The sequence below is a fragment of the Panthera leo genome, chromosome C1 (assembly GCF_018350215.1).
Source record: "Panthera leo isolate Ple1 chromosome C1, P.leo_Ple1_pat1.1, whole genome shotgun sequence".
NCBI classification, from domain to species: Eukaryota; Metazoa; Chordata; class Mammalia; order Carnivora; family Felidae; genus Panthera; species Panthera leo.
In genome coordinates, this window is record NC_056686.1 from 201495530 (window position 1) to 201519212 (window position 23683).

General features: G+C 39.8%; 2 protein-coding genes across 10 annotated transcripts in view; one reads left to right on the forward strand and one right to left on the reverse strand.

Moving 5' to 3' along the window:
• The window catches only part of USP37 (ubiquitin specific peptidase 37), a 99790-nt gene extending 87937 nt beyond the window's left edge, over window positions 1–11853 (reverse strand). For 2 of the 6 annotated variants that reach the window (XM_042950153.1, XM_042950147.1), the window contains exons 1-3: window positions 10043–10713; window positions 4916–5056; window positions 72–289 (exon numbers count right to left, since the gene is read on the reverse strand). In XM_042950153.1, coding sequence (XP_042806087.1) covers window positions 72–227 — 156 coding nt within the window. In that variant the 5' untranslated portion in view covers window positions 228–289; window positions 4916–5056; window positions 10043–10713. Of the gene's footprint in view, window positions 1–71; window positions 290–4915; window positions 5057–7437; window positions 7567–9880; window positions 9904–10042; window positions 10714–11443 lie in introns of those variants that run through there. The other 4 variants (XM_042950150.1, XM_042950151.1, XM_042950149.1 and 1 more) reach the window with 4 other exon arrangements.
• Window positions 10408–23683, forward strand: part of CNOT9 (CCR4-NOT transcription complex subunit 9) — a 29318-nt gene continuing 16042 nt past the window's right edge. For 2 of the 4 annotated variants that reach the window (XM_042950155.1, XM_042950156.1), the window contains exons 1-2: window positions 10408–10649; window positions 22201–22380. In XM_042950155.1, coding sequence (XP_042806089.1) covers window positions 10431–10649; window positions 22201–22380 — 399 coding nt within the window. In that variant the 5' untranslated portion in view covers window positions 10408–10430. Of the gene's footprint in view, window positions 10650–10694; window positions 10845–11218; window positions 11310–22200; window positions 22381–23683 lie in introns of those variants that run through there. The other 2 variants (XM_042950157.1, XM_042950158.1) reach the window with 2 other exon arrangements.

Below are 23683 nucleotides of genomic sequence, written 5' to 3' on the forward strand. Positions count from 1 at the left end.
CTATTGTACAGGGAAGCTACTCACTACAGGGTGTGAGTCAAGATCTATTCCACATCAAAATCTGGTAATACCTGAAATATCCTTGGAATTCCTCCAGTATTGTAGTGAACTACCAGGCTGACTTTATTCTCTTTTTCCACAATTTCAAAGGATCCTTCTTTCCATTTTGTAATTCCAGTCTGCATACTTCGAATTCTGATAGGACCGTGAATCTTCAGAGGAGACATACTTTCTTTAAAAATAAATTGCTTCTAGCCAAATTAAAAAGCAAAAATACACCTGACAGATTCTAAGGAAGAAAAATAAAATAGTAAGTTACAATTTATTAAGAGTGATTAAAATAAGAGTCACTTAAAAGAGAGCATTTAATAAACCATCTTGTACGTCCTTTTCTCTGTTTCAGTAAACCACTTTTTATTAAGCAACCTCAAAGGCCTTGATTAGCTAGCTGGTAAGCAGAAGAAAGACAACTAAAGCAGTCACTGAGTTCAGTGACTGAGTCTACCTACATTTTATTTCTTCTCTACCACATTCCCTTCTTTGCCATGTGTCCGGTATCTGTGCCCTAGCAGTGCCTGAATTTTGCATCTGGCACCAGTAACAACCATATTGCTGCCACTAAAGGCATGTCAATCAGGAATACTAAATTGTCAATGTGACTGCTCACAGCAATATGACCAACTTTTATCATCCTTCATGAATGTGAAAGGGTCTTGAATTTCAAATGTAAGTAAAAAAAATATTTTCAGTCAGCTGACTCCATTTCTTAGAATGGAGTTCCTCTGAAAATATCAAATCATATCATAAAACAATTCCTTCTACCAATCAGTAGTCTAAGCATATCCACATGTATAGACATTAGATGAATAAAAAAATTGTAAGAATAATCAAATGAGTTTAACCTTCAGAATTATATTGAGAAAATAATTTATTCTTTAGGCAAAAGAAACACACACTAAAAACCTCTCTTCCTAAGAACCACCTACCATTTGTTTAATATTACCATAAAGCGGAAAGAATCTTTACCAATTTTATCTTTGACAAATACTCAAATTTCTGAAAGAACTTCTACTTAAAAATTGCTTACAGCAATAACAGAATATCTAAAACTTTCAAACTAGCTTACCAAATGTCAGCAAGTAAACACAACTGTAATAGTAAAGAATGTTAGTGTTATGTATTATCTACATGTATGTACACACATACACACAATCATCTAAAATTAAAACAAATTTTCTGTATACTGTTTTCAAATCTCTAAAAACATTGCTAATACAGATTCTTGCTTATAATTTAAGAAATTAAAAATCATCATACTTTGCCTAAACAACTCAACTGGAAAAGCTTAAAAAAAAAAAAAAAGGCAGTATACAAAGGAAAAACACAGGAGGCCTAGATTATCAGGAGCCAGCTGTCACTAATTTATAACTTACCTTTCTAACCATTAGTTTTCTCAACTGTAAATAGGAATAGCAAATGCTATAGCTTTGCAAAACTAAATGAAATAACATACATTAGGCACTGAACAGACAAAAGCTTTAATATGAATGGAATTAGTGTGTACTTTCTGTATTTATTCCCTGCCCACAACACCTCTTTCTTGAAAGACTTCAGATAAATAAGCTGTTAAAAGGGGTCAAAGTCAACCGCCTATAGGAGTCATGCAGGTGACATGACTTAGGCAGGCAAACTCTGAAAACTGCTACTGAAATCTAGCCATTTTTACCATATACAATTAGTGAACCCAGCTACTTGCCTGATCATCTAACTTTTCAAGAAAACGAGCTCCAAATGTTTATGTAAAACTGCCCATTGTAAATTGTGGGCAATGAATTAAAATTTATTTTTAAAAGCTACAAATCAAGCAAAACCCACCTATAGGTAGGATACAGGCAAGATAGACCCTGGAGGGCCTCTAGTTTAAGGCTTCTAGGTAGTATATATCAAATAACAGAACAAAATTTCAAAAGAGATGTGAAAACACTTTGAATAGTTAAAAGGTGTAATGCATTTTAAGTCCTCCATTATTATTCACTCACCTCATCAAAATTTTTGAATGCCTACTGTGGTCAGATTTAGATAGTGTAATTTGGTAGGTACATGAATCCATCAGAGTAACAGAGTCCTGCTACTGTTTATAGACCTATTAACATGGCACTGCTCAAAGTAGTAACTACAGAATTTTGGACCAGCAATGTGTGTTTGTAATACTTTTTTTTTTTCTTTTGCAATTAATAATTTGGTGCTTCATTGTTTGGACAGGTCCTTGAGACTTTCTTCCACTAGGCTCTCAACACTGCCAAGAATACATGACCCCTCTCCTACCCCAGTTGCCCTTGCTAGAAACATGAGAGTTATCTTTGACTTCTCTCTTGATGATTATTGGTATTGGATTGGAAATGGAAGATCACAGTAGAGTCCTGTCAAGTCTATCACCATACACCTTCCAGACATCTTTATGATGAACTGTAGATCAAATCACATCACTCTTCTCCTTAATATCATTCAACAGCTCCCCATTGCCCTCACAATAAAATCTAGACTCATTAACATGACATAAACACTCTTCATGATCCAAGCCCTATTTACCTCTATCCCCACAAGCCCACCAAATCCATCCATCTGAATTTATAATTTCCCCCCAAAAACTATGCCAGTATACTTCTGCATACACTGTGGTCTATCTCTGGAAGATTTTCATGTATTCTCTCCATGCCCCCACAACCCCACTTAATTTCTCTTGGCTATAAAATCAAGGCTTAGCTTAGATGTTATCCTGTTTAAGAAGCCTTTCCCAGCTACCTTTCACTTTTTCTCTCAGCTCACATCCACAGAGACAGTTTCATGCTTCTGTATTTTCCTGTTACATATGTTGTGCTTACCACTAGTGTAACATTTGTCACATTGTATCACAAATTGTTCACTTCTTTGTCTCTATCTAGATTTTGCTATTTGAAGATAAGGAATATATTCTTTAATCTCAGCATCCCCATTTTGACAGTGTCTGACACACAAGAAACAAAATGATTAAGAATGAACAAATCAGCACTAACAATTTTATTCGATTTGCTGTTAATATATACAAAAAAAGAGGGGCACCCAGGTGGCTCAGTCGGTTGAGCTTCCCACTTTGGCTCAAGTCATGATCTCATGTTTTGTGAGTTCAAGTCCCACACTGGGCTCACTGCTCTCAGCACAGAGACTTCTTCAGATCCTCTGTTTTCCTCTCTGCCCCTCCCCCACTGGCACACACATGTGTGCTCTCTCAAAAATAAACATTAAGAATATATATACACATAGATGTGTACATACATATATACACACAACAGCAGATACTGGAACCATAAATCCCTCTTATGTGACCAATATAGGATTATATTTACTAAGCTCTTTATAAGTATCACTATGCAGTGGACGACATACAAGTCATCTTTTGAACACTGCATGTAAGTCTTTTCTACGGGCACCTGAACTTCACTAAATGCAAAGCTGTCCTCACATCTTACCAAGATTCAAAGACAAAAAATCATTTGTGGAAGAACAAAATTAATATGCAATTACAGAATACATTAAAACAAAAACATTAGTAAACTTGCCTAAACTAGGATTCATATTGTTCATTGCTCAATGGAGAAACTCCATTTTCAGAGTTCTGTCAAATTCCCTTACCTTTCCTTATATGTCATTATGGATCAGGATACCAAATTGAAAGAGAATAATACAAAACCCCATTATCTTAGCGTTTTCTTCACAGACCAAAAGTAAGGTCAATGACCCTGAATTCCTCCAACAAATTTTTAAAAATTAACATTATTTAACAAAATTGGAAGTATAGATTTCAAAGTTCACTAAAGCATATGAAAAATTAAAAAAAAAAAAAACTTTAGTGTTATTTCTGTTTCTCTCTATACAATTTCTCCCTATACAATTCTAAAACATTTTGATGCAGTTTGGATTAAGTACATGAAATTTTACTTCAGATATTGAACATTTCCTTAACCATTTCTACTAGCCATCTCTCTTTCCTCTAAGGAAAAAAAAAACAAAACAAAAAAACAACACCCTGACAAAGTACAGGATGTAAAATTTGCAGAACCAACAAAACTTTTCTTTAATCCCTCAATTTAGTCCTTTCCCAGGTCTTGCACTAAACAAATTAACAATATCTACTTTTGTACATTCATCATAGTATCAAGGTTTGCCCTATTCTGTTAAGAGGAAAAAAACTAAGTTTCTTTTTCAGTATGTAGCACTAATCAGTAACAGTTAAACTTTCTATGAATGTAGGACAATGAGGTTTCTTTGAACTCTATAATGCTAATTCCCTATCAAAGGAATATTGGTAAGACAAGGTACAACAAAACCAAATTATTCTTTAAGCATGTCCAAAGAGATTTCTCTTTCCCTAACTTTTTTCACAATTATTAAAATTACTGGTTCAACTTTGAGAATTCTATGAAACTCAATCAATAATACTGGTAAAAATGTTTCTGTACCCTGTACACTTATTTACATGCACATATTTTAGGTACTGCTTTGAAAACATCTTCTCTTTAAAATTTTTTTAATGTTTATTTATTTTTGAGAGAGAGAGAGAGTGAGGGAGGGGCGGGGAGGGGCGGAGACAACAGAATCTGAAGGAGGTTCTAGGCTCTGAGCCGTCAGCACAGAGACCAACGTGGGGCTCGAACCCACGAACGGTGAGATCATGACCGAGCTGAAGTCGGATGCTTAACCGACTGAGCCACCCAGGCACCCCTGCTTTAAAAACATCTTTATCTAGAGGGTGTTCTGTGGTAAAGAAAGCATGCTAAAACATAAAACCACTACTATAAAATAAAAGAAAGAAAACTGTTAATTCCTGCCAATTTGCATACTCTTGGAAACACACATCCAAAATAAAAACATTACTTACTTTTCAGTGACTTTTACTGAAAAACCCTATGTAATAACAATTCACCTTTATTCTGATCCTTGTGCCAAAGGCAATGCACTCTTCTTGGGGAACTACTCATATTCTGCAGCTATGCCCGTTCTCCGGAAGCCATCACCTCAGCTAAAGAAAATATAAGTGTGCCTTTTTAAAAGAATCCAATTTACGAAGTTAAAATTAAAAAAAGAAAGCAATCATTTATACAAAAAGATAAACTCTTTTTGATTATTTAAAAACCACAACGTATCTTACTGAAAACATTTAAAATGTAACGCTCAAGATACACACATATACACACAATCAAAATGAGGGACTTCAAGGCCTACACCTTATCAATTTTTGTCTTGGGATATTTCTCTCTGCTACATTTTGAAACTAAGAAGGCAGTGAAAAAGAGTATATTCTTTGTTTACTTTATAAACATTGTTACATAATGATGTCCGAAGTCTCAAAATACCATTTCCATGATGTGTTGATATACATTTTGAAAGGTGAGTAAATCTGGAGTTTTTACTTTTCTTACAAAACTAACTTCATGGGTTTGTTTCTCAAATTTAGGCTAAGCCTCAACTTTCCCTGAAGTTCTACCCAAACATCTTTCACGATCTCCTTGAACGCTAGCTACAGTACCAACTGTAAATTCATTTGTTCCCTTACTAAAAAATGATTGAGCCACTTTAATTTGATGGCACCGTGGTAAGAATACAAAATGAAGATGATACCATTCATGCCCTCATTAAGAGGCTCCCAGACTTCTCTACATATTCCTTCTATAGTCATTTAGGCAAAAAAATTTAGAATCAGCTTTACCCTCAATCTCACTCATCTAAAACCCAGCCTTTTCATAGCTGCTATCCTAATTCAGAAACTCCTCATTCTACCATCACTCTCACCTAATATTTATTATGCAACACTTACTAACCATAGTGCTAAGTGCCACGCATGAATTATCTTATTTAATTTTCACAATAATCTTAAAGGCAAGGACTATTATCTCTATTTTACAGATGAGGAAACTGAGGCTTAGAGAATTTATCCAAGGATACAGATTCATTAAGAGACAAAACAAAGTCTAACACCAAAACCCATGTTTTGTTTTGTTTTTTTTTTTTAATTTTTTTTAACGTTTATTTATTTTTGAGACAGAGAGAGAGCATGAACGGGGGAGTGTCACAGAGAGAGGGAGACACAGAATCCGAAACAGGCTCCAGGCTCTGAGCTGTCAGCACAGAGCCCGACGCGGGGCTCGAACCCACAGACCGTGAGATCATGACCTGAGCCGAAGTCGGACGCTTAACCGACTGAGCCACCCAGGCGCCCCAAAACCCATGTTTTTAACCACTATCACAATGCATCCTCATCAATGATTTGCAGCAACAATCACTTTTCAGTCTCCATTGTCTCAGGATTTCTCCATCCAATGAATCCTCTACTCTATAAATACCTTTTGTAAAGAACTACTCTTTATTTCTTAACAAGTAAAGCATGCACTATTTGTCTCCTTAACTTTCTCCTGGGGGGGGGTGGGGGGGGAGGGGGGGAGATGTGCAAGGAACCTGTCTTACCTTCTTTTGTACTAGAACAAATACAAGCACTTAGTAAGTGCTAAATATTTACTATTGATGCCAATTCCCTATCATACATTTTTTGTAAATTTTATTCTACCATGGTAAGAATACTTAATATGGTAAAACGAAGTGTACAATATGATATTGTTAACTATGGGTACAACATTGCACAGCGTATCTCTAGAACGGCTTGTCTTCATCTTGCTTAACTGAAACTTTCTCCCAAACATTAACGGCTCATCACTAAGTATAAAACAAATCCAAATGTTTTTCTGTATCTGGTACTCATATGCTTCCTGTATTTATTTCCTCTTTTTCAACACAAATACTGTTCTACACACACAAATTATTAAATTTTAGTATTTTCTCCCACATCCACCACCAACTTACTTAAATATGGAATTTTCCTTTAGTTTTTGGAAACCTCATACCCTCCAGTCTCGTAGTTTAACCTACTGTTAAAATATATAAACCACTTCTAAGAGCTTTCTTTCCTAAAAAGATCTATAAAACAAATGCACAGAGATAAAATTAATGTGTGACTAAAAGACAGGAGTTGACCTAAAGTTTATCTCCAACTCAGTCTAAAATCTGAATGATTTTATAACTTAAGAATGAGTAAAATCATCCACAGCTGGAAAACTCTTGGGTTTTTTTTTTCTTTTGTGTCCTTGAATTTGCCTGAAGAGTGAAAAGGTGCTTGTCATCAGATGACAAGGTATAAGTAAGCTGGTGTTTCTGAAAGACAAGATGTTCCTAAAACAAGCTCCAGTTTACTTATTCACTCAAATTCTTGAGAAATAGAAATGAAATACCTCCTAGCATATGTTCTAATAAAAGACAGGCTTTAAATAATCACACAATATATAATTACAAGTTCTAAAAAGTGATACAAATATAAAGCACAAGGCATGATGAGACATTATAATAGAGTACCTGATTTAAGACTTGGGGGTAGAGGGTAGAAAGCATCGAGCAAAAGTTAGGCTAATACTGAAGAACGACTTAATTGGGGATGGTCATGCTCGAACAAACCAGGCAACTACAACAGCATGTGCAAGGGCCCTGTAGTGGAAAACAACTTGGTGTGACTAAGGAAATGAAAAGTAATGTAGCTAGAGTTTAGTGAGAAAGAGGAGGCTAGAGCAAGATGAAGCTGGTGAAGCTGGAAAAAATCAAATTATACAGAATCCTGTAGACCACAGGGATTTTTAATTTTACCCTAAATTTAATAAACGTTTAGTGACAGGAAATCCACAGAAGAGTTTTAAACAGAGAAACAACATGTCACTGTTGAATGCAGAAGTGATATGGTTTATTTGGGTTCAGAGAGGAGAGCAAAAGAAGGAAGAATGAAAGAAAATAGGGCAGACAAGAGAATACTGAAATGATTCAGCTTATAACAATTACAATAACAATACTTATTAGCTATTTATCGTGTGTCATGTGCCATTTAATTTTCAGAACAATACAATAAGGTGATTATTATTCCTATTTTACAGATGAGAATACAGGGAACCAGTGACATTAAGTCCAAGTGAAAGAAGATTGTGGCTTGAGGGGTGCCTGGGTGGCTCAGACGGTTGAGCCTATGACTTTGGCTCAGATCATCATCTTGCAGCTGGTGGGTTCGAGCCCCGTGTTGGGCTCTGTGCTGACAGCTCAGAGCCTGGAGCCTGATTTGGATTCTGAGTCTCCCTCTCTCTCTGCCCCTCCCCCACTCATATTCTGTCTCTGTCTCTCTCTCTCTCAAAAATAATAAATGTTAAAAAAAAAAATGTTAAGATCGTGCCTTGAACTGGAAAAGTGATACTGAAGATGTACAGAAATAGATTCGGACATACAGATGACCCTTGAACATAGGTTTGAAATGCACGGACCTATGTATACGTGGATTTTTTTGATAAGCACGGTACTGTAAGTGTATTTTCTCTTTCTTACGGTTTTCTTAATAACATTTCTTTTGTCTAACTTTATTCCAAGAATACAGTATGTAATAAACACAGCATACAGAATATGTACTAACTTTATGCTCTTAGCATTCCACTCAACAGTAAGCTATGAGTAGTTAGGTTTTGGAGAAGTCAAAAGTTACACATGGATTTCCAGCTGGAAGGAGTCAGTGCCCTCCACCCTTGCATTGTCCAAGGGTCAACTGTATTGGATATAGAATAAATAGAACTTAAAGATTCATGGGATGAAAGTCAAGAATGGATCTCAAGTTTCCAGCTTATGTAAGTGAATAAGTGAATATGCCGTTAATGAAATGGCATACTGAAAGACAAAGAATTTGGGGAATGGAGATCAAGACTTTGGTTTTAGATATATTATATTTGAAATTCCTAAGAAAAAAATCCAGTGGACATATCAAGCAGACAATTGGTTATTTAGATCTTGAACTGAAAATAAAGGGAAAAGCCTAGAAGTTAAAATTCTTAATCATCAATATATAGATGGAATTTAAAGCTTAGGGCAGAAGAGGTGAATAAGACCCTAGCACTAAACCCAGATATTCCATTTCACTCCATCGAACATCTCTCACTAATCATAGATTACTCTGATGTCACCAGGCTTTTTAGTCCTCATTCTGTTGAATTCAACAGAATTCAACACTACTGATTGCTTCTTTCATCTCGTTTACAAAAGACTTGTCCTCCTCTATACAGTTATTAAACACCAAGAATCCCTCAGTGCTCTACCCTAGATGCATTTTTTTTTCCAGTACTACACTCTCCATAGGCAATTTCATCCATATCCATAGCTCCAGTTAACTATCAACACGCCAGGTGACATATATACATTAATTCACATATTCTGCCCAGAACTCTCCTCTGAGCTCCAACCCAGTACATCCAACTGCCTCCTTGACACCCTGTCTTAGACATCTTGTACAGTTAGAGACTTGTAGACTTGTCACATACTGCCACCCCAAAAAGGCATTTACCCAGAGCCAACATTTTGAAAAGGATTACCACAAAACCACTACAGGCCAACTCTCCAGAACACAGGATTTTGTTATCAATGATCATTTCCTTTCACGGATCAAGACCTAAAGCAGGTAAACCTGACAACCTGATCTGATAGCTAGAAGATGGAGAGCAACCAAATGCACGACAAAAATACAATTCATGTCTTTTAGCGAGAGATGGTTAGCAGAGAGAAGAAGATGAAGAATGGTCAAGAGTGAACGTCCAAGGCCTGATGGGTGTACGGCAACGGAAGTCACCTGAAGAGACAGCAGGCCCTGCTAAGGGGCGAGTGGCGGACGACGACAGCCCCCAGCGAAAAGGGGCCAGGTTTGGATTGCGGAGGAAGAGCGTGACAGTAAAGACCAGGTCAAAGGAGAGGAAAAGCCTGGGGGGGAACCCAAGAGGAGTACCTGTGAGGCCCAGGGAGCGTCCTGGGGGTGGGGGTGAGCTAAACAGCAGCGGGGCGAACTCCAGAAGAGTGAACGCCGAGTGGGCGGACCGCAGGGGGCGGGGGGAGGAGGAACCTGGGGAAAACGGCTCAGTTGAGAAGCTCGCCGCCGGGCCCGCCTTACCTGTGCTTGCGGGTCCGGAGCCCTGCAGTAGCCTGCCGGAAGCACAGAGTCCGCGCGGAGGGGGAGGAGCCGGGGGGAAGGAAGGAAGGGACACCAGGCACGAAGGAGAGGGGCCGCTCGCTCCCCCTACTCAGGGAGAGCGGCTGATGGCGGGAACTGTGACCACACGCAAACACGCACGCACGCACGCACACTCGACGCGACCGGACGAGGCGCGTGCGTGCAACCCTGCAAACTCCGCCTTCCCTACGCCTTCGCCCCGCCCTAGCACGGAGCGAAGTCTCGCCGAGACAGTCCCGCCCCCGCCTGAAGTAGTACGCGTGCGCACTTTCCACTTCAAGCACTTCGGACTTTCCGTCATTTCCCCTCCTACACAGCCCAGTTGGGCATGCGCACTGCTTGTCCTCCGAGACGGCCAGGCTTTTCCCGCCCTTCCCTGGCCTCCGGAGGAGAGTCAGAGTTCACGCTCCTCTCTGGGGCTACCTGCTCGAAGCCAGAGGATGCGGGGACTAGTAGGTGGCGGACGTCCTTCTGGCCAAGAATCTTAAGGGGCAAAGGACAGACTTTGGGACTATTAACTCCACCAAGAGCCAGGAGGCGGGAAGAGGTGTGTGGGCGGGGTCAGGGGTGAAGGGTCACAGGGCTGCGAAGGGGGCGGAGCGAGCCGGAGGCGGATGGCGGCTGCGGCGGCTCTTCATCTTTGGCGGCAGAGTCACTGAAGCGGGGACGCGGGTCAGGAGCGTCCGGCAGTGGGAGAAGAGCGGCGGCCGCTCTCAACATGCACAGCCTGGCGACGGCTGCGGTGAGTGGCTGGGCGTTCCGGCCTGGGCCCAGACCCCGTCCTTAGCCCGGCTTTTCGGCCTCCTCTCCCAGGTCCCCGTGTCGGGCCCGGTGTCCCAGCTCCTCCTGCCCTCAGTCTGCGAGGCCCGGGCCCTTCCCTCTTGGCGCCTTCACTCTGGTGGAGCCGGCCCCCACTTTCCTCTCCGGTCGGCTCTCGCAGCCTCCTGCGCCGCGTATCGCGTTCTTTTCCGGCCCCGGGGCCTGGTCCCGCGCCGGAGCGCCTCCCTCGCGGCCGGGGCAGGCCATTCATTGATTCATTGCGCTGACCAACAGTCTCAGGGTGCCGGTTGCGTGCTGGGCGTCGGCGGGGATGAGGGGGAATTCCGTGGTCAATCTGACACGGCCCTTGCTCTCGGAACTCGCTCGCTGCCTGGGCACTTCGCAGCGGGAAAGACATGGCTTCTAGCTCACACCACTTGTTTTACAGGTGGAAAATCTGGGACCGGGAGAAGTGAACACCTATTACCTCTGACTTACGGCTCTCTGCCCTTAAAACCTTTTTCACACATCTCATTTAACCAGGGCGATCTTTTAATAAGAAAAACGGATCGTGTAATTCACCTGTCTGAAGTAGTTCTTGGACTTTCCATTGCGTTTAGATAAAATCCAGACTCTTTGCTGTGGCCTATGAGGCCCTGCCTATACGATACGGTCCTTACGTTTGCGGTCTGGTCTTATGTCATTTGCTCCGTAGGCTCCAGCTGCGTTGGCCGCCTGCCCCTTCTTATACCTGCGCTTTTCTACTTCACTTGCAGTTTCTGATTCTCTGTTCTTGGGATGCTCTTACCACGTACCACCCCCCATTGCGCGCGCACACACACACACACACACACACACACACACAGAGCCGGTGGGTGTAACTGGCTCGTCTTCCTTGGGTCTCTGCCTAAATCTCCCCAGAGTAGCCTTCTCTTGATCACTCTTTTTAAAGAGGTTTTGTAACCCCTAACTTTTCTCTCTTAAAATATCCTTCTCAGCGTTTATCTCAATTTGTAATTTTTGTATTAACTTACCTGTTTGTTGACTGTCTACTTCTTGAGGGCAAGGACAGAGATCCTATGGATCTTGTTTACATGGTTACCCCAAGTGCCAAGACAGTTCCTAGCACAAAGTTTGGTCTCAAATACTTAAATGAATGAAAGAGTATAGATGAGGGAGGTGACTACTGAGAGCACATAGCCATAATGGGGAAATGAGATCATATGATTTGAGCACACTCTTCTGAATACCAGTTGTACTTTTTTTGTTCCACTAGGGTGAAGTGACTTAAGATGATAATACACTGGAAGTGCATTATCAGGCAAAATGACATAAGTACTAAATAGAGAGCAAAAAAAAAAAAAATTGCTTTAACTTTAAATATAAAAAGTGAGGGGTGCCTGGGTGGCTCAGTCGGGTGAGCGGCCAACTTCAGCTCAGGTCATGATCTCGCGGTCCGTGAGTTCGAGCCCTGCGTGGGGCTCTGTGCTGACAGCTCAGAGCCTGGAGCCTGTTTCAGATTCTGTGTCTCCCTCTCTCTGACCCTCCCCCATTCATGCTCTGTCTCAAAAATAAACATTAAAAAAATTTTTTTAAATAAATAAATATAAAAAGTGAAAAAGTATGCTGAATGTGACTCAGCTATAGTAAACATTGTCACTTCTGGGGCCAGTGACATCTCTGCCTCCTCTCACTGTGTTTCTAAGCATTTGTAACTACTCAGAGTATCCACTCTCTGCGTTACATCTTTCTATTAAGTGATTGCAATTTCCCCAGCTTTTTTGTTTCTTCTCCTAAATTACACATGTAATTTGGGAAGAAGCAAGTCAGAAGATAAGGTTGCTGCTAGTAGGGGAGGGACAGGTTACCCAAGGGATTCTTGTAAGTTTGGCTTGTCCATTTCCCACAATCTGATTGTGTCTTCTCCAGGCTTTGGTACCAAACTGCTCTTTTCTCTATGACTATCCAAACTCTGTACCTATTCAGTTCCTTTTATTTTCACTTATCCCCTAATGCATCTTTTGAACAATGACTAAGGTTGTGATTCATTACTTATAATAGACACTAAATATATGTTTCTTCAAATAAGTTACATTGCTTTACATTGATTTAAAATCTGAGCTTTTAGGGGCTCCTGGGTGGCTCAGTTGGTTGAGCATCCGACTTCGGCTCAGGTCATGATCTCACGTTTGTGGGTCTGAACCCCATATTTTTGTGAGTTTGAGCCACACATTGGGCTCTGTGCTGACAGCTTGGAGCCTGAAGCCTGTTTCGATTCTGTGTCTCCCTCTCTGCCCCTCCACTGCTCGTGCTCAGTCAAAAGATAAAATTTTTAAATAAGTTAATAAATTTAAATTTAATTTAAAATTTTTTAATTAAAAAAAATCTGAGCTTTTAGATACATTTTCATCTGTTATGCTATTGGGAATCACACAAAAGATCTGACAAGTTGCTTTGTACCACTCATTCACTAGACTGTTTGATTACTGAGGAAACTGAAGCATAGAAAAGTTCAACCACCTCTTTCCCAATCTTTCATGCCTTCTATTAGACTAAACTGCCTGTATTATTCTGATATGCGTAAAGGAATAGTCATGGTGTATATTACTGGAAATTGAGAAGAGTTTAATGCAACACTACCTTTAATCTAAGCCCACTGAGAAATTTTTTTTTTGCTGAATGATCAAAACCTATACCTGTGTATGCCTTTATCTCTTTTTTAAAATAACAGGTAAAGCATTAGTTCAGCTAGGGAGATAGTACTATCAAAGGAGAATGTGATCACATGTGAATGCAGGATTTTATTCACTAGAGGGAAGAATTGAGATAATTTGGAAAGTATCTTAAATTTTGAGTCTTCAGTAGTGTATTATGCTAGAGATGTACAGTATGGTATATTCTTGTCATACTTTACAGAATACATTTTAACATTGTCATTATTGCCACCATAAAATATAATTTCTTTCTCACATCTGTGAAATAGGGACAGAAATGCCACACAGGATTATTCTAAAGATGAAATGCGAATAACAAAGTGCTCAGTTGTTGGCCAGATACACTCATTGGTTAAGTGACTTGCTCCCAGACTTCAGCCTTGGGACTATAATTCCTGCCTCAGCAAAGTAACAAACCACCTTGTTGTGGACCTTGGAGGTTGTTTCAGATTAGTAGAACTACAGATTTTCACATATTGTGGGTCTTTGATGACTGTTCCGCTAGTGATCTAAAATAAAATAGCCAAAGGTAAGCCTTTATTTGAGAGATGCATTGGGTATGAATTTTTTAAAAAATTTCTCCACTAATTTCCACCGGTGGTCTTAGTATCCTTAAACCCATGTTTTTCCCCTCACTTTCCACATAACCAGTAGCATCATCAGTCAGTTTACATCTTTTTGTTGAAGCTGTGCTGGATTCCCAGGTGCTCTCCTGTTTGGCCAGTAAAAGGAACATTGTGCACTCTGAGGGATCTGATTTAAATGCTGTCTCCTCCCATGTCTCCTGTTGAAGTTTTAAGCAAATTGCCTAACATCTCTTTGCTTATTCACTTCAATTTTTAAAGGGGTGTTTTGAAGAACATCCTGGCCCTTCTAAAAATATGAAGATAATTAAGCTAATTTAATATTTCCTTTGGCACTGTTTAGAAAGTGTGTTTTCTTGGAGTATCATCATTATGCAGACACCAAAGCCACATGTTAAGTCATCTCCAGATTTAGGAAAGTAATCTCTTTTAATCTTGTGACATTTTTCTTTATTCACTGTCCCATAGTTATTGGTAGCAAAACCAACAGGTACTTTGGCTCTTGAATATAAAGTTACATTGAGAGGTTTGGTTATTTTCTGTTTTAAAAAGCCATCAATACCAATTTTTTAACTGATGAGGGGGGAAAGTCTTATTTTGCTCCCACTTAAGGATAACGTGGGTCTTTTTTTTTTTTTTTTTTTTTTTTTTTTGAAGTCTGAAATCTCTTTCTCCTTTTCACGTGGAGTTAAGATCTTTCAGAGATAGATGACGAACTATCAGTACCCTGTGTGACACTTAAGAGTTTAGCCTTTGATGACTGACTTTGGTAAGTGTCTTGCCTTGTTAAGCTTTGTTGAAAGGAAAAATTTACTTGAAATACATTTTTCATATCCAAACCATTAAACAGAAGAGAGGAGGGTGATTCTCTCCTAAATTTTGGTAATATAAACATTTTTTAAACTAATCTGTTGAAAGGACCACTAACTTTAAGGAGGTTATACCTAAAAATGTACAGTTCTATATGATTTCTAATCTTGGAAGTAAGTGTTGAGGATGATAACTAATAGTCCAAATCATACTTCTCATAAATGACTTTCTGGTTTCTGTAATTGAACCCACTGTTTATCCAAGTCCAACTATTAATGACCTGTATTAGAATAGAATGTTAAACTCAAAGTTCTGTATTGAGTTCTTAAAAAATAATTTCTTCAACTTGGAAGGATCATTGTGATTTCAATCCTACAGACTAGGGTAGGGCTTACTGATTGTATAAAGAAGTAGACTACAGTTTGAGTTTAATTCCAGCATACACTCACAATGTGAATTTGAGTCTGCTAAACCTCCCTGAACCTGTTTCCTCTTTGAATTCTGAGGTAATCCTCAGTGACTGGTACATTGGTATAAACATACTATGTTTTGGGGTGCCTGGGTGGCTCAGGCAGTTAAACGGCCAACTCTGGATTTCATCTCAGGTCATGATCTCTCCGTTTGTGAGTTCGAGCCCCTGTTGGGCTCTGTGCTGACAATGCAGAGCCTGCTTGGGATTCTCTCTCTGCCCCTCCCCTGCTCGTGTGTGTGTGTGTGTGTGTGTGTGTGTGTGTGCGCACGCGCGCTCTCTTTCTCTCTCTCTCTCTCAAAATAAATAAACTTTAAAAAAAACAAAGTAGGTTTATGTTCAATATATGTTACCTCCTCTCTATAATTTCTAGAAAAGGCAAACCTATTCTATAGTGGCAGAATGCCTATCTGTGATTGCCTAAGACTGGGTGTGTGGTTTACTGAAAGAAGTACCAGAGAACTTTTGGGGATGGTGGAAGAAGTCTGTCTATATGTATATATATAGTGTTTATTTTTGAGACAGAGACAGAGCATGAGCAGGGGAGGGCAGAGAGAGATGGAGACACAGAATCCAAAGCAGTCTCCAGGCTCTGAGCTGTCAGAGCCACCCAGGTACTCCTAAAGAAGAGGTCTAGATCTTGATTGTGGTGGTGGTTACTCAGGTGTATAAAGTTCTCAAAAGTCACTGAAACATGGGGTGCCTGGGTGGCTCAGTCGGTTAAGCGGCTGACTTCGGCTCAGGTCCTGGTCTCGCGGTCCGTGGGTTGAAGCCCCACGTCGGGCTCTGTGCTGACAGCTCAGAGCCTGGAGCCTGTTTCAGATTCTGTGTCTCCCTCTCTCTGACCCTCCCCCGTTCATGCTCTGTCTCTCTCTGTCTCAAAAATAAATAAACGTTAAAAAAAAAAAAAACCAAAAAAAAAAAGTCATTGAAACATACACTTAAAAATGGGTCCACTTAAAATTTTATGCAAATTAACTTTTTAAAAGAGCTCTTAGATTAGTCTCTCAGCAATAACTAAGAGCTAAATAAAGTAATTTCCAAGATTTGAGAGCTGCCTGGGACTTTATGGTAATTGTTCCCTTATTTTGCCAATGATAAAATTAAGGCTTGCCAAAGTAAATGACTTATACTAGGTCACACAATTATAGAAATGGCGAAACTGTATTTTGAAGCCATTTCTGGCTTCCAGTGCAGTGTGCATTCCACTTATTGTGCTTGTGTAGTTACATGTAAATTGGGGTCTTTTCTATTCTTTCACTTGATAAACAAGTTCTTAATTCTGGATCCATGCATAGGTTACATGGGGTCTATGAATTCTTTTAAATTGTGTGTAAATTTTGTGTAGAAGAAATTATGTGCAAAACAATTTGCAATTGCATGTTTTCCTGAGGAAAAGATCCATAGATTTCACGTGATCCAAGAAGTGTTGACCTGGTTAAGTAGCTGGCTTCAGTTCAGGTCCTTCAGCTCAGGTCATGATCTCACGGTTTGTGAGTTCAAGCCCCACATTGGGCTCACTGCTGTCAGCACAGAGCCTGCTTCTGATCCTCTGCCCCCCATGCCGTGCCTCTGTGCCCCCCACTCTCTCTTCCTCTCCCCCCACTCAAAAATACATAAACTTTAAAAAAAAAAGTGTTAACTTCAATTCTTGTGGCAGTATTCTGCTATTATTTTTAATGTGTTTAAAGTAGTCTACAGTAGAGAAGTTATGGATGAATGTGCTTATCTACCACTGGACAGTGTATGCTCCTAGATTGAGTTCTATATCATCCACAGCCTCCGAAATGGATTAGTGAATTATAAAAGAATTGTAGCAATTGCTTTAGGAATCTTTAGCGGTGATGTTTAAATAGAGAATGGCAGGAAGAGGAAACCTACCATCCTTTACTCATACTTTCATCAGTTGTAAATTGAGGATAATAACCGTGTTCTGTTCAGTAAATGAAACCATCTTTTAGAAAATGTCCAGTACAGGGGCACCTGGGTGGCTCAGTCGGTTGAGCATCAGACTTGGGCTCAGGTCATGATCTCACAGCTCTTGAGTTCCAGTCCCTCATTGGGCTCTGTGCTGACGGCTCAGAGCCTGGAGACTGCTTTGGATTCCATGTCTCCCCGTACCCTTCCCCACTCACACTCTGTCTCTTAAAAATAAACATTGAAAAAAATTTTTTTAATGTTCAGTACGGTTCTGTCTCTTTCCTTATCTACCCCACCCCTCTTTCACTTCCCACACTCTTAGGAAGACATGACTTTTCAGATTCTAATATTTTTGTGAAAGGTGTGCCTAAATGATCCTTGGGATTTAGAAAGAGGGTAAGATACATATTGGGGTTTTATTTCCATCAAGATCTACTAAAATGCTAGAATTGTGGTTTGGAGTTTTATTCAAGGATAATGTCCAGAGGATTTTGTCAGTCATCTGATAATATTAATACGGATGACCCTTGAACAGGGTAGGGGTTAGGGGTGCCAACCTCCCCCATGCACAGTTGGAAATCTGCATAAAACTTTTGATTCCCCCAAAACTGAATTCTTAATAGTCTGCTCTTAACTGTTAGCCTTACTGATAACAGTTGATCCACACATATTTTGTATGTTATGTATATTATATACTACATTCTTATAATAGAAAAAAGAAAATGTTAAGACAGTCATAAGGAAGGAAAAATACATTTACAGTACTGTAGTTACTGAAAAGAGTCCATGTATGAGTGACCTGTGTAGTTCAAACCCACGTTCAAGTCACCTGTACATATATCAATATGTAAATCAAAATGTAAAAATATTTTCCCTTTTATTCTCCACAATAACTAAACTTCTGCATGTGTTATAAAATTACCTGTTGATGTGTGTGGTGGAGGTGTGTGTGTGAGAGTGAAGTAGCTATCCCTAGCTAGATTATTCCTATGAGAACCATGATTTGACATAGGGAATTAGGTCCAACTATCTCACTGACTTTCTCATTAAAATGATGATTATTGAGGTGCCTGCCTGGCTCAGTTGGTAGAATGTGAGACTCTTGACCTCTGGGGATGTGAGTTCAAGCCTCACATTGCATAGAGCTTACTTAAATAACATTTAAAAAAAATATTTTGTTGATGATTATCATGTGCTTTGTAGTCTCAATTAAGTCGAGAATATCCCTTCACATCGACAGTATTGGGTATTGTTCATGGTGCTGATTGTTTTTCAGATTCGGCTGAACTAACAGCAGTAACATTTTAAGTTTTTGTCTGAGCTTTTTATATATATGTTCCCTGTCTCTATTGTCCAGGTCACAGGACAAAGCTGTTTTGAGCATCATCTTTATTATTTTTTTAATGTTTATCTATTTTTGAGCGAGAGAGAGCGCGCGCGAGCAGGGGAGGGGCAGAGAGAGAGGGAGACATGGAATCCGAAGTTCGCTCCAGGCTCCGAGGTATCAGCATAGAACCTGACGCGGGCCTTGAACTCAGGAGCCGTGAGATTATAACCTGAGCCAAAGTCAGACACCTAACCGACTGAGCCACTCAGGTGCCCTTTGAACGTCATCTTTAGATCAGACCTAATCTTTCAGTCAGGTGAGAAACAGCATTAGCAAAGCAAAGAGTATGGACTCTGTTGCCAAGGCTGCCTGGATTCAGATTTTGGCTTTGGCAAAATAACAGTGTTTCCTCCTCTATAAAATGAGAGTAGTGACAAGTATTTGTTTAGGACAGTGCCTGACAGAGTAAGCACTATGTGTGTTAGCTCCCATTTTTGTTTTAAGAAATAATTGTATTCAGGGGCGCCCGGGTGGCTCAGTTGGTTAAGCGTCTGACGTCAGCTCAGGTCATGATCTCGCAGTTTGTGAGTTCAAGCCCCGCCTCGGGCTCTGTGCAGACAGCTCGGAGCCTGGAGCCTGCTTCAGGTTCTGTGTCTCCCTCTCTCTCTGCCTCTCCCCTGCTCACGCTCTCTCTCTCTCTGTCTCTCAATAATAAATAAATGTTTAAAAAAATTTTTGTTTTAAATAATTGTATTCATCCCATAACAAATAGATATTCAGTAGGGTTAAACTAACTCCTGTTAAATTGTAGGCAAAATTCACTGGGGGTGATGAAAAAGAGGGTTCTTATCCCAAGTATTTCCTGGCACCAAACTGCCCTCACTGCCTTCCCTTTGCTAGAATGGCTACAGAGCCCATAGGTCCAAGCTAGTGCCTGAGAGGACATTACCACCCACCTGACATCCCTAGCTCTCTTAGAACCAAAGCCCCACAGAGGCTGCAGCTCCCACAAGTAGCCTTAAAAGTTGGAGTATTGCTGGCAGCAGGTGGCCATGACGTTAGATACCCAACTAGGCACCAGGCCCTCTAGAGTGTTAGCATCGCTCCAAGGACACCATCTCCTTGCTGAAGTTAGGCCAGCTCTGGAAATAGAATATGTGGGGGTGGGGCCTGGTGTTCAGAAGCCATGATATGCTGATCGGTGGCTACAAGTGCATCCTGCTGTTATACACCCAGGGCTCCCTGGGGCAGCATGAGGCGTAGGAGTTCCAGATACAGGTTGCAAACTGGCTGTACTGGGGGCAATGGAGCTTAGTGGTTTGGGGCAACAGGACTTTAGGGGGAGTTGAATGAGTAAAGACTAATCAGTATAGATACTCTATTAATGGAGCAATGAGTATCTCTGAGACCCCTTTAGTTATTGGATTGTGGGTCATCCAGGAGACTGTGGGCAGGAAACTCAAAGCTAAAATTTTAGCCCTTGTTTCCGCAGAGCTTTTTAAGGTGATATAATACTCTATAAATAAACATACCCTGTCTTCCTGGTGGGAATTACATTTCCAAAAATAATTTTTTTTAAGTTGAGGGCCTATCTGTAGTAGCCTGGAAAGGGCAAGTGCTTGGACAATACTGCTTTTGCTATTGGGGGGTGGGGAGGTAGGACTACCCTGTTACTTCTTCATATTGCTGCTGTGGGAGCCTGGGCTTCCTTGAGGACACCACTGATGGGAGTTACAAAATACCTTTCAACAGATTGAGGCACTTAAAGAAGACTTAAGCTGCATGGTATTTCAGTCCATTTAGCAGAACACTTTGTGGTTCATTCTGTCAAGCAAGTGAAATGATAAACATTAAGCTAAAAGCTTATAATCAAGCTTCCATTTATAGAAGACTGTTCAGCTTGGGTACAGTGATTGTGAGTGCACCTCAAAGTCTATCTTAGACTTTTGTTCTTCAACAAAGACAGTTGTCCTTTCTGTGCCTCATCTTTCCATCTGTACGATGGGTAGGTCATTCTATCACACTAAGCTGTAGTGGGAACATATAAATACCATGGGAAGCTGTGTAATGCAGTTCAGGAAGGCACTGGAATATGCAAGTTCATACTTGGGTGAATTGAGCAGGTTAATCCTCTGAGTGATAGTGATCTCATCTGTAAGTATAGTTCTTTTTCTTTTTCTTTTTCTTTTTTTTTGCCTACCCTTCCTGCCCCCCATCTACCCAATAATTCCCCTGGTTGGGGTAACTAAGTAAAAAAATACTGGGCATAGGGATCGAAATCTTGAATCTGTTAGGACTTTAGAGCTAAAAATAGCAATGGTAATCATTTTTCTACTCTATCATATTTTCCAAAGAAGAATAATTAAGGGAGTTAACCGAGGACACAGGCTGTTTGACAGGTGTGGAGAATTATAGAAATGCTCAAATTTTTTTGAACATTGTGATGCTTTAGTGCAATAATAAAAGAATGTTGTCCGTCTTGCCCCTATGTGAGTAAGTAATGGATGATTCTCAAAGGGGTAGAGGTAGAGTATGTATAAGAATCATTAGAAGGGGGGCTTTTCCAAATTACATATGTTTTCTGCTCCGTGGAAGGGGATGCCAGAATTAATGGGGGAAGGACCAGAAGTGGGTGGGGAGGGTGTAACTTTTTTCCTTTCAAAAACTTACAGGGGCACCTGAGTGGCTCAGTTGGTTAAGTGCCCCAACTCTTGATTTCAGCTCAGGTCACGATCTTGTGGTTCATGAGATTGAGCCCCGCATCAGACTCTACACTGACAGCGCGGAGCCTGCTTGGGATTCTCTCTTTCCTCGTCCTTCTCTCTCTCTCTCCAAATAAATCAGCATTTTAAAAATATATCAAAATAATAAAATCAAATAAACTATTATAGATATATGCTTAAGAAAAGTAAACTATGCAGAAGATTTTATTGTTTACAAGGAAAAGTAAATTTCCCATGTAGATTCCAACCTTGGCAGTAATTACTGTTAAGCTTCTTTTTTTTTTTTTTTTATTGTTACTGTTAAGTTTCTTATGTGTCATTCTAGAAATGTTGTATGTAAATATATAAGTATATTTACGTATATAAGTGGAAGGGTCTATACTATTCTGTATGCTTTGTTTTTTGGTTTTATTTAGTATCAACACATGTAAAGCTATTTATTTAAAGACCTACATAGTATTACAAATAAAGATGTACCCATAGGTAGCTAACAGTTCCTAGTTGATAGATTTTTACAATTTCAAGTTTTCTGCTTTTATAACAGTGCAACAGTAAACATCGTTGTATGTCCTCAGTACAGCCCAGGTATACCTCTTGGATAAATTTCTAAACATGAAATTATTGAAAGGTGTGTGTGTGTTTTAGATTTTGAGAGATTGAATTTATTTACATCAAGTGTACGGATATAGAAAAGCTCCCCTGGTATTTATAAAAAACACATTCCCTCTAAAGCAGAGTAAAACTTGGTTTGACTCTAACAAAACATGTTTACTTTCTTTTTTCCACTTGAAGCCTGTGCCTACTGCACTGGCTCAAGTAGACAGAGAAAAAATCTATCAGTGGATCAATGAGCTGTCCAGTCCTGAGACAAGGGAAAATGCTTTGCTGGAGCTGAGTAAGAAGCGAGAATCTGTTCCTGACCTTGCACCCATGCTGTGGCATTCATTTGGTACTATTGCAGCACTTTTACAGGTGGGTACATACCAGTGAGTTGCAGGTCATTCCTGTTTATCATGTCTCTCTCTGTCTGCTCAATTGATTTCGAAGACTTTGGTAGAATAGTTCTTTAAATGTTAGCATTTGTAAGAATCTGTTTTAGAAAAGTCTAAGGTGCTTGTTAAAATGCAGATTCTTGGGTCTTACCCAAAAGATTTATTTGGTCTCAGATTAAAAATCTTTTTTTAGAAAGCACCTGCCCTGCTCTCAGGTGATTCTGATGCAGGTAGTCTGAGAACTACACTTTGAAAAACACAGCTTTAGGAATACTACAAGACACTTCTACATGACAGAAGAAAAAAGGTAGAAAGTAAAGTATAAGAACTGCAGGGTATATTCTGGCAAAAGGAAATATTAAGATAAAGATATGATAGCTATAGGATTAGAGGTAGGTACACTTGTACATTAAAGGGTAAGTAACCAAAATTTGGTTCTGACTATAATGATCATTGGTGGGAAATAAATTGATATGGTATAATCTTACAATACCAAGATAATGGAATAATCATCCTTTAAAGTATTGTCCAAAATTCCTAATAATTAAATTAGTTTTTCAAGCCTGTTAAGTAAATTTGCATTCATTTCCTATATCATGTAAGCAAGAAACTAATCTTTCCTTTTTTTAATGTATAATTAACATACATACAGTGTTATATTAGTTTCGGGTATACAGTATTACAATTCAGTGATTCAACAATTCTGTACATTACTCATTGCTTATCACAATAAGTGTATTCTTTTTTTTTTTTTTTTAATGTTTATTCATTTTTGAGAGAGACAGATTGCAAGCGGGGGGGGGGGGGGGGGGGGGGGGGGCAGAGAGAGAGACACACACACACAGAATTCCAAGCAGGCTCCAGGCTCCGAACTGTCAGCACAGAGCCGAACGTGGAACTCGAACTCACAAACCACAAGATGTCATGACTTGAGCCAAAGTCAGATGCTCAACCAATTGAGCCACCCAGGTGCCCCACAATAAGTGTGTTCTTAATCCCCAAAACTAATCTTTCTTTCAGGAACTTTTCCTATAAAAGTTTTACAATTTAAAAAAAAAAAAAAAAGGAATTGTATACAGCATATCATCACCTTTTGACAGAGTACATATGTTCACTGCTGTTTGAACATATCTATATGTGTATACCCACGTTCTTTTTTTTTTTTTTTTTAACGTTTATTTATTACTGAGAGACAGAGAGACACAGAGCATGAGCAGGGGAGGAGTAGAGAGAGGGGGAGACATAGAATCTGAAGTAGGCTCCAGGCTCAGAGTTGTCAGCCC